The sequence below is a fragment of the Hermetia illucens genome, chromosome 4 (genome assembly GCF_905115235.1).
Source record: "Hermetia illucens chromosome 4, iHerIll2.2.curated.20191125, whole genome shotgun sequence".
NCBI classification, from domain to species: Eukaryota; Metazoa; Arthropoda; class Insecta; order Diptera; family Stratiomyidae; genus Hermetia; species Hermetia illucens.
The window spans coordinates 23,163,533-23,175,549 of record NC_051852.1 but is presented as its reverse complement, the minus strand read 5'-3'; the positions used below and the strand labels follow the sequence as shown (position 1 = coordinate 23,175,549).

General features: G+C 41.8%; 1 protein-coding gene across 3 annotated transcripts in view; it reads left to right on the top strand.

Annotated features, from left to right (window-relative positions):
- LOC119655655 (zwei Ig domain protein zig-8) overlaps window positions 1-8,329 on the top strand; it is a 305,871-nt gene extending 297,542 nt beyond the window's left edge. For all 3 annotated transcript variants that reach the window (XM_038061638.1, XM_038061640.1, XM_038061639.1), the window contains one exon: window positions 7,029-8,329. In XM_038061638.1, coding sequence (XP_037917566.1) covers window positions 7,029-7,192 — 164 coding nt within the window. In that variant the 3' untranslated portion in view covers window positions 7,193-8,329. The remainder of the gene's footprint in view (window positions 1-7,028) is intronic.
- The last annotated feature ends 3,688 nt before the right edge of the window (window positions 8,330-12,017 follow it).

The following is a 12,017-nucleotide window of genomic DNA, read 5'->3' as shown; positions in this document are numbered from 1 at the left end:
CGGCCTAATACCGCTACCTACTATTTCAAACAAAAAACTTGGTCGGAGTACAGGCCAGTTACACGTAGGCGATGTGAAGGCGGAAATGGCATTGAATAGGTCACACATTAAGGAGGGGCGACAATTTCATTGCTGGGTACGCAATGCAGTGGAATTTACCTGCCGAAGATGCCGACGAGTGGGTCGTCCAAAGAGCACTTGGCACTTGGTAGAAGATTAGTGCGGACGCCGCGGAAAGTACTGTGGGAAGCTACAGCGTAGGTGTGGTTGACACAGTGTACCCCACCAAGGTAAAGTAATGACTATGATGAAAAAAAGCTTAGCCAGATTCTATTCTGAAAATATCTACTAACTCATTTAGATCAATCAGCGGAGTTCAAACGAGATGGTTCGGTCTGCCAAAGACTAAGTTATCATGAGAAAGTTTTTGCATCGATTCATCGACATCGATTAAGCAAGAGTGAAACGTTGAGTGCGAGGACACTCGAAGATCGTCAGTAATGAGGATTTGATCTCAGTTCCATTTTAAAAGATAAATTCATAAAGATTCACGCAGCTGAATGAAGGTATTTGAACTCTTGCCAGGCAAACGAAAAATTCTGTGTAAGAACCCGAGGATACTAAAGGGTTTGCCTCTGCGGTTCCCCCTAACTCCTTAACGTGACATTTGCCCATCACTGAGGTGATTGCGAGTGGGGTAAACTATCTACCAATAGCATATATCAGGCTAACTATTGCAGGGTTCGTTTCAATGATCACACTAAAAACAAGCCGCAGCATTTGGCCAGAAACAACAAGTAACCATTGAACATACGGCCTACTGTGTACCACAAGTTAAAGTACAAATTATTTCCTCAGCGACCCTATCCGGGAGATTTGGCTTTTTTCCAAATCCATCCAAAAAGATAAATCCGTGATAAAAAAAATAGTAAGAATGAGCTACTTTGCTACTTTGAAGAGCAAGGCAAATACCACCAGAAATAGGGAAAGCCTAATAACATCCCAGAGAAAACTGAATTAACTTTTAGCCTAATTAATTATATCTTAGGTAACAAACAAAGATTTTCCAAATTTTTGCTTTACTTTACTTTCCTTACGCTCAGATTTAATTAAAGTGCCTTTTCATATCGGCAAAACTACTCATTTCTTTTGAGAATTGTGGAGTCCTAAGTCCCCATAAACTTAATGCCGGACTATTTCTGTTTCAGAGACTCCTAGTTTACACTCAAAATGTATCTAGAGTAGGTTCTAATTTGCGCTATGCGCACTTTTGAAATGTAGTATGCTATGGCCAGGATGCTCTCTATGTCATGGTTCTGGTTTTCGCCCTTGATTTTTAGAAATACTCCGAGTTCTCTGGTGCACTATCATAACTAGTCGAGACAGATGAACTGGCAATAAACCATACGTGCGCAGGTACTCACGGCACTCTACCTACTCTTGAAGAATGAGTATAACGTTTTGAGTGAGACATACCCTTACCAAAATCAATCTACTGCCCGTCTTCCTGTCGAGGTAAAATCCCGTATAAATTCTACATCCAAAGCAGTGTCCGCCAAAACTAACCATTGTTATCGATGATGCTCTCCATACTGGCTTCGTTGGAGAACGTGGACCATTAAATGTTTTCTCAAACATCTCCGCTACCCTCTCTCACCGCATCATGACCTTCACCATGATGGAGGCAAACAGAGTCAACCTGAAGACTGGCCGTCGCCCCCCATTTGCATTAATAGGCAGCACATCGAAGGTGTCGAACACTTTGCCACCAAACTCGATCAATTTGCTTGACACCTCTGCCCAAAAATCTGAAAATGAAATTATCTCTCTAAATTCGCCAAGGTTTTCTCTCTGCTATTTTGTGCCAGTGGTACATAGAAAGTGACCGCCTCTGGCTCTCAGGCTCCAATCTTCAGAGCATGTCTGCCTCACATCAGTAGAATATTCTGGTCAGAGGCCATAACTAATTGAAGGGTTGCGTCCCACAAAGGGTTTTATGGCAACCGTCTATTTATATGTGAACCAGGTTAATCTCAGCTTGAGTTCTAAAGTAGAGCTGCATGCGGCGTGGGGCAGAAAGTTGCGAATAATTACATGTCTCACCGGGTCAGCCACGAATACCACAAGTTAATCTTGTATATAAATAGCCACCGCAAGCAGAATGTTTGCTTTTGTTTTACCCTGTCTCGGCTTTTCCCGAGGAATGAACAAGCTTGAAAAAAGTCAGTTATCCCTTGTGAAAGATCAACGCCCCTATAGGATGAATTGCAGTGATTTTACGCTGCGGTTCCTCTCCACATACTTTACCTTTGGTACCTCCATCGGTACCGTGGAGAATTGCAGCACTGTGGCTACCGTACAGGGCTGACTGGTTCCTCCTTGATGGTGAATGCAAAATAGGGGTATTATACGAAATTCTTTTAATGGGAGCCCAAAGATGCAAATACAATACCCACCATGGGTGAGAGTCGCTCAGAAATCCCTGAGTAGCTCTTCGCTCTTGGACTTTTTGGTGGTAATGCCATCAGCCATCAGGGATGAAAAATCTGACCGACGTATAATTCAGATAAATCAACTGAACGTCACAGATTTAGAGCGCAATTTCAAAGACCATAAACATGGGTGTTTCAACTCAACAAAAAATCGAAAGGTTCAGAACGGGGATTGGTCAGGTAACACAAGCACATCTTGGAAATCCCTAACCTGGAATGCGTAAAAGTATTGCAGACATTATTGGAAACTACCAAGTCTCTAATAATATACGTCACTGAAATTTGTGGAATGCTCCACTCGCATCCGCAGGTGTAGAAGGAATTTTCAGTTTAGGACAGATAAGGGGACATTCTTTCTAAACCAAAGAGGATTTTCTTAAAGTTTGGGTCACTCCGGCCGGGAAAGCAATTTCCGCCTGTAACGAGCAGCCTACTTCCCAAGAAGTATTTAAAATCAACTCAGCGTGCACTACTACAATTTAAAAAAATGTTGATCTTACGTCTTCATGCGAAGGTCGTCTCCTCGAAATGGCCACACCTACATTTCTTCAACCAACCCTTGGAAAAGTAGGCATTTGAAGTGTGCCAGTAGTTCATAAGATACACCACTTCTAGTCAAGAATGCCCAGGATATCACCCGCAGTGTATTGGCAAATGATTTTAATCAATAGATCGCTGGTCTGAATCTGAATTCTTCACCAAGGGAATAACTTATCTCAGCCTAAAGGAACAGCGTCCCTCTTCTCTTCAAAAGCTCTACCAATTACTTCTCTTCCCACCATTAACAAGTTTTCATCTCAATTCTCTACACGGACATTGGAAAATATATTGATGCACATAAATTGATAGCTGAGGAGCAAAAGGTGGTACAAAAGGCTCCGAGGACAGCGTGTAATCGACGCAGAAGCTGACCTAGTCTCACTAAAAATGAAAAATGTCGTTTGTGGTAGGTGTTTCACGTCAAAAAAATCAACCCAAATGTGCTACTTCTTCTGAGATTAATGGTGAAGGATTATAACAAGAAGCTGACGATATCTTTACGAATATCAGGAGAAATACATGTCGGGCCTGGAATCGACCAAGGTGGCTTTCTAGCCCACTGTAGTTTCCTTTAGTCTTGAATCCGTGATCCCATCTTTTGTAGGAATGTCAACATGGATTCCACGTCAAATATGGCATGATACGGACTTAGAGTCTGTCAACAGGTGGATAATAGTAGTTCTTGTAAACAAAAACATGCACCTGTTATGCCGAAAAGTTAAGGATCACTACCGCATGTCATTACGAAGAAAGGAGGTTTTTGAATAAAAAATGGTGATCCAGACTCGACTGCATTCTTTTTGTGTGTTTTCCTATGAAAAACAACCTTGTGACCAATTATATAAGACCAAAGGTCATGCGGATAAGAAATTGTCCCCTTTGAATATGAGGAGCAGAGAATAGGGTGCTATTTTGAGTGTAACATTAGTCCTGTAGAAAATCGACATGTGGAAATAAAAACCAATTGACGGAGTTCATGTAAAAAATGATTGTTGTCAAGCATTGACCCGAAATATTTAAATCGATCAGTTTTGGGCAAGCCACCGTCACAGGCACTGTCACTGTCAGTGGTAGTAACCAGCCCTGAACTGAGCGATTTAAATACCTCGGGTCAATGCTATCAGCCAACGAAGAACTGCATTATGAAATGGCTTCAGCCATTAGCGCAACCTGGATGAAGCGCCGTTCGACAGCTGACATTCTTTGTGATCGACCTATCAACAAACATCTCAAATCGAAGATTTGTCATGTCGTCCGCCCTGTCACCCTATATGGTTCTGAGTGTTCGTCGACTATAAAGGACAGTGAACAGTATCTCACGGCAATGAAGACGAAGATGTTATATTGGAGTAATGGCGTAACACACCTTGATCACATCCGGAATAAAGATATCCGCAATCGATACAGGATTGCACTGACTGTGGAAAATGCGAAAGAGGCGTCTTTGATGGTATAGTTACGTAATTCGCGTTAACGTGAATTTACTTATCAAGTTTGATCCGAAAATCGAAATCGATGAGAAACGATCAGAAGTCCCGCCAAAACAACAGTGGCTCTATACGCTGGAGGGTGATTTGAAAACCTTAGGGCTGCATCCAGATTTGGCATCCAGATAGAACAAAATGGAGTAACCGATCAGTGATCAGTGACCTTAATTGCACAAGCTAATTGATGTTAACTGGCTAAGCTAGACTAGGTAATATATAATGAAAAGGTGATCTACACCTGCGCGAGGATTGACTACCGAAGCACTAGCCCGACGGGGTTAGCCCCTGTGAAAGTTCGAGGAAGAGCTTTGATAAAAGAGGGGAGGCGTAATGATTCAGAGATGAATTACTGTTCGAGAGGAGGGCCAGTCCTGACACGTAGTATCCCCGCTCGTCCAACATGCGTTACGGATAGCAAGATTTCTTATCAGTGGATTGGGGTGGCACAGCCACTTCTTCAGTCTGATGTATGACAGTTTTATCATATGCGGAATTATGGGCTAAAACCAGCAGGAGAGAATTTTTGTGGAATTTTGCGTTCGGCCTTCTGTATTTGGCCGTGCATTTCCTGAGGATCGTCCTTTGGAAGCGTTGAGGGCTTCAGCTACGTTGATGCATAGCAAGCTAAATCTAGTTGTACTTCTCAAGGAAGAACGAGCATCTTTCTTAATTGGTGTGGTCGTAGCGTTAGACTGAAACATTGTTGAAAAACAACATGAATAAATGCGCCACTGCGACCTCTTGGCGGACATAGAAATTGCAGGAGATCAAAGTACTCCTAGTTGTAACTTCACTAATAGTGAGTATCGAAAGGTTTACATTAAGCGTTAAGACGCTGGATCTAGCAGCCAAGCTAATCATGAGTAGTCCGAAAACCCTTATCTCGCAATACCAAAAAAAAAATTTTATTCAAAATACTGGCCTCGGTTAATTTATGGTTGCCAATAAAATTGTTGATCTTTCGACGCAAAACCACTCATCAAGCCATTCTCAAACGTCTGCGTAAGAACCGAAGTGCTGCTCAGCGAGCGAATGGCCCATCAATGAAAACAGATGATCGTCGGATGGGGCTAAGTCTGGTAGTATCTCCCAGTTGAACGTTTCTAGTTAGTTTCGAACTTTTTTCGACGTGCGCAACGGAGCATTATCATGGAGGAAAATCAACTTTTCATGTCTTTCCTAATATTCCGGCCAGTTTTCATTCAGAGCACGAAACAATTTGAGGAGTTGTTGGTGATAACGGTGGGCATCGACAGTTTCACCACGTTTCAACAGGTCATAGTAGACAATACCCCGCCGATCCCACCATTAGCATAGCATCGCCTTTCGTCCGAAGGGATTTGGTCTTGGAAAAGATGTCGCTGGTTGGCCGGCATCAAACGGATTCTCGAAATAAATCCACTTTTTGTCACCAGTCACAATCCGATGCAAGAACATCTTTGTTTTGTGTCTGACAAGCAAGAATTCGCATGGGTTTTGGTTCCGAACCATCTGCCTATGGTTCAATTCATGCGACACCCGTTGATCTTTTGAGCCTTACGCATTGCATGTAGACGCATGGAAACGGCTTGTTAAGAAAGACGCAATTGCTTGATGAGCATTTTTTTTGTTTGAGTATCGTCCTCGTCTAAAAGGGCCTCTAATTCGTTGTCCTTAACTTTCCTGGGCCGATTTTCACGCTCCTTGTCGCTCAGATCGAAATCACCATTTTTGAACCGACGGAACCAGTCTCGGCACGTTGTTTTCGATAGAGAATCTTCGCCATAGGCCTCCACAAGCATTCGATGTGATTCAGCGGCTGCTTTCTTCAAATTGAAGCAAAAAAGTAGAGCTTCCCGCAAATGCTTTTTTCTGGGAACAAAACTAGACATGATTATTGCAGAGAACAAATATGTTTTTGCCTGAAATTGCTGATGATATGGACTGACAATTGTCGACTAATATCCTACTGAAAAAGAAAAATATGGCGTGCTCACAACAGCTTATATTCTCACTGACGCCACCTGTGAGTAAACAGCTTACAGCTCACCTGGTATTTGCACTGCTTTGTATATGCCATCCATTTATCTCTAGAGATTTAAACCTCGCGCCGCTGTGTCTGGGACAGTCGGGGATACAGGAACACATTTTCGCGTAATCACACACATTTTGCGTAAAAAAAGGCAAAATATATTTGAAGAAGATAGGCCAAATTAATAAAGGAAGCGCAACCAAACATGATACGCAGATTCGTAGGCAAACTCGCAGTAAACAACGCCCTTACTGATTTGGTCCTAGATTATCTGCAACCGTTGCACTTCAGGCAATCTTATTAGAATATCTTACAAAGGCTTCCCCGGTTTCCCTGGTGTCACGCATTCTTCGGTGCAATTACGAATGTCCTGTTGTCGTTATGTCAAATAATTAAGCATTAAACATGAACTTATGTTCATTGTACTTGATTAATTTATTACGCTCGATATCGGTAAATATTTCTACTAATCTGAATATTTTTCTATTTATTTTTCAGGAGAGCATCCAGCAGCTATGCACCATGGTTCATCCAAGCGATGTACAGCTCCCTCCCATACAACCATTTTCATTCTATTCTCCCTGACAATTACATTACCCTATCTATATCAGAGGATGCGATGGAAAAACCTCGCCACCCCCACGTCAATGCCTGACACGTAGCCACTAGTCTATAATTTTTAGGATAATAATAGTAACTTTAATTAATAAAATACCCAACTAAATAGAATTACGAATATCCTCCACTCACTTTCTAAAATTAAGATGACAAAACGTTTTTCTAATTTGGTGAAATTAAATGTGAATTAAGAGAAGTATCTTTGTAATATTTTCGAGTTAAATAACTGAAGGAGTGTCACACCTTAAATCGGGGATCTTATCAAGAATGGAGCGAAAGGAACGTCTTTCGGTTCCACACTTAAAAATAGAATATATCCAATGTTTTATTCGAGCCACTGTACATATTGTCTACTAGTTACACCCAAAACCAATACCGAAAATTTACTCAATATAAAATGGCGATGGTGACTCAGATGTAAAAAAGGACTTAAAAGGATAATTAAGTGATCAAATGTGTAACGAAAAATGTAAAATTTAAGTGATGTAAGTACACAAGTAAAACTACATTTCAGAAAGAAAAATAAATAATTTATGAATAAAAAGGAATAAATTAAGGTCTGCGAATATGGGAGTATATCCTACAACGTGGGACAGTCTAAGTTTCCTTTGAATTTTAGGTAAACGAATTTATGATTAGTGAACATTTTTTGTATATCATATATACAAGTAACACTGAGAGGGAGTAAATAAAACCAAAATAATAATAAATAAATTACGATTGTTATTAAAGAATAATCGGTATGTGAGATACATACAAAACCCACGAAGTAAATCTTTTCCAAATTCATCCAAATTGTTGTAAAATCAGGATTCGAACTAAAATCAAACATTTCATCCAGGAATTTACACCAATTCAAGATAAATATTTGAATTAATAAAATTAAAACAAAAAAAAATCACAATTGGGAGCTAATAACAACTTTAGAGTAAAAGAAGATACGCAAAGGCCGAACAAAAAGTGATTAAACTATAAAGTATCTTTTTCTGTTGTTAGATTTGTCACAGATTATATTATTTTTGAACAGGGGAAAGAATCCCACAAAGAAGATACGGTTGGAGCTGGTGTATGTAAAACATATGGAGCCAGTCTAAGGTAAAATGAAATGAAATAAGAAATGTTTTTAATTGAATTATAAAGTGAAGTACTAAAAAGTAATAAATTTAATGGACAAATTGAAATGTTTGTTTTTTATTTTATTTATTTATTTATTTAATTTAACGGACAGCAAACATAGTAAACTCCAATTACTTATTGTCCTCAGGAGGAGGAGAAAGCAATAAGCTTAAAACTACTTAAAGTAGAGAAGTTAAAAGGGCCAAGCTGTTGTGCGTTGTAATTTCGGCTAAGCCTAGGAATCAGGGAATGAGAGTAGGCCTCCATCTCTGCTGTTATAAGACGCAGGGAGCCAGGTGATGTCCTTAGCGGTGGAGCAGTCCATCAGACCCGAGGAAATTTAAAAATTGTGCATAGATCCAGATAGGATCTGTTGTTGGAAGGGAAGGTTCAGAGAGAGAGGTGGCGGGAGGAGTGGTCCACACGATGGAAGCTTTTCTTAAAGAAGAGAGAACGGGTGAATTTACGTTGCACATTTTGAAGGGCAAGACAATCACAGTTACGGGGGGGGGTGACCAGATCACGGAGCAATACTCGAGGGTATTCCTCACGAGGGAATTGAAGAGAGCTAAGGAGGGTTGGATGGAGTCAAACCAGAGGAGGAGTGAAGTATAAAGCCTGCCAATTTTTCTACTCGGTTGATGACATCGAGGCAATGAGTGTCAAAGCGTAGCTTATTATCGAAAGTGACTCCAAGGTCTTGAGTGGAATTTAAGTAGGATAAGGAATGTCCGTTAAGAGAGTAGAAGAAAGAAGTGGGTGAGGATTTTAGGGAGTAGCACATAGAGTGACACTTTCTGACGTTTAGCGCTGAACCATTATTCGAGCACCAACGAACCGAAGTGTCTAGGTTAGATTGAAGGGAAACACAGTCCATAGGCGACGATATAGCGGAAAACAGCTTAAGATCGTCTGCATAAAGCAAACATGGAATCATGGAATTCGGAATGCTGAAAACTTCAACATTTCTTGCCAAACATGAGAATCGTTATCTTTTCGTTTGTTTCATTTCACATTTTAGGAAAAAAAGTTTATTGCAGAAAATCTAGAACTGAAATTAGTAAGCAATGCAGTATCAGTGGTTGTTTGTTATTCCTACGAAACTGGTGTTACGACACAACACCAACTGGACTTCACTCACGTACTCTCCAGGGCTCAAAAGGAGAAGACGAAGAAAAGCAAGGCGTAACAACACGCCACGCCGTCAGAAAAATTACTTAAATTGAGGCGGACACAAATTGCAGAGAACCAAAAGAAAAGGTAGGAGGTCGATGGAGGACTACATCGCCAGCTCTGCCTATTAAGCCGACGGAGGGCAAAGCCTTTATGAAACTCCTCAACGAAATCCGTTATAGGATGAAACCCAAAAAACGCAAAGCCTAAGTGGATTGTATACAACAAATAAAGGTACGTTCTGTGAAGCGGTCAAGGGACTACTGGAAGAGACAACTTTGATTTCTAGCCTGAAACCCACGTACTCTCTAAAAATCCGAGAATTTGACTACCTCACTAAAAAGAATGAAGTAGAACGGGCCATCAGGCGTGAGTGTTCGGAGGTAACCAATGCCCAGATGGGTATCATCTCTCGAGACCAAGAACCACTCTAGTGGAAGTCGCCGAGCAACACGTGGGGAAACTTCTAAACAGTGGGGAAATCAAAACTGGTTGGGTAATATGTATAATACCAATCTGGGCCGCCCAACGAATGTTTAGATTACGGGGACACGTCTGCAATCTGCAGGAGATCTGACAGGATGAAAATATGCCGCAGATACGACAGGATAGGCCATAAAGCGAATACTTGCTACGAAAAGGAGAGTTGCGGTTCACATGATCCGCGTGATCCTACAGATTAGCACACACTGGAGAGCAACCGCTCATGGTTTGCGAGCGCAATTCGGAGATCAAACCTAATGTACCGAAACTAGGACCTAATTTCAGGCTACCCCGGCATATCAGATAATGCTGCCATCCGGGTTCGGGACGACACATCCAGCGTTCTTGTCCAAGGACGAAGTGACAGGTTTGTCTGGAATCAGTGTTTAGGGGTATTGTTTTTTAGGGACTATCTAACACCGAATGAGACGATGTGACGGACGCTAGGACGCTATTTTGGGCCCTGAGGGGCGATTCCCCATTGGGGATGATTTTCATGTTAGGGCACTTGAATGTATGCACTCCAGAGAGAAACGACTTTTCGAAATGGCGGCGATTACAGGACTAATAGTTTTAGTAATCTTCGCGTCGGAATCACTTATGTCTCTGGTAGACGAGTGGCGAGCTCTGAAATATGGCCTTCGAAGTGGCTGACACAAACTCCCGGTATATGTCGCTCTGTATGTCGGTGAACATAGAGAGATTTGTCGAAGCTCTTGGAGCAGGTGCATGGAGGGCACCCCTGGGGGTAGTGGCGTGCAGGCGACACTGTCGCAAATTTAGTTAGGAACCTGATAATGATGACCTGCCGAGCTTTCATTCCTAGGAATCAAGACCTCGCAAGCCTTCTACATATTGGTGAACGACGAAAATTGCCGAGTTCCGGCGGAGTACGACTAACTTCGCTGCTTGACACAAAGTTTAAACGATCAGTAGAGGTATCTAACATAATGAGATAGTACAGATCAGCCAAAAGGAGACTACGCAGCGAAATAAACAGAAGCGACACCCGCTGCTGATAGGACCTTGTCAAATGAGCATCCGTGGGGACTTGATTACAAACTCGTAACCCGAAAAATCGAAGCTCTGCAGAAGCCCAGTTCACTCACGGCCGAGCAGATGGATCGCATGGTGTATGTATTATTCTCCGCGCATCCCATATGGATTGATGACAGCAGCATGGAACACGCCGAGACTCTATAAAAGTCCTAGAAGAGGCAGTCGTCTCTATGAAAAATCTAAAGGCGCCAGGACCCCATAGCATCCCAGCATAGGTCTACAAACTGGTACTCCAATATTGACCATACCTACTGGTCGATACATTCAATACTTGCCTGAAAAGGGGAATTTTTCCTTTTCAAGGAGGCGAGGCTCACCCTGATCAGCAAAAGTAAAAGCGCTTTTGAGCTGCAATCCGTAACATGACCACTTTGTATTCTGCCAGGAAAATGCTCGAAAAGCTCTTCAGAAGTTGACTCACTGGAACGATACGTTCTACTGGAGACTTATCCCTACTGCAGTTCGGTTTTAGAACAGGGAAATTCACGTTAGATGTTGTTATACAAATCAGAGGTGCCATTCATTGAGCTGAGGCATGCAGCCATCACCGTTTAATTTCTCAAATTCCTTGAATTTAGTAAGATAGAAAGACATTCTAAGCACAGTAGACAACACTTTCCACGTGCCGAACTACCTCTTACGGATACTAAGGGATGATCTGAGGAATCGGTCCCTGCTTTATATTACGATGGAGGGCCAGAGGAGGATGGAGGTCATGTCACGAGTAGTATAGGGATGGACTTCCGGAAGGCCTACTACAATGGTCTACTACCAGAAAAGTCGCGCCTGGTTGATTATGCAAATGTTATTGCGGCATTTGTTGCTGGACACACAACAAGGGCAGAGCAGACTTGGCATATTAATGCCACGGATAACCGGATGGATGACTGCCCATGATTCTTTACACTGGAAAAAAACTGAAGTAATGCTGACTAAAAACAGAATTCCGACCCTGCGTCCCATATCAATGGCCGAGTCGATAATCGAGCAAATGCAACAATTAAGTGATTAAGTGAAAATTATCAATCTTTCAAGCAA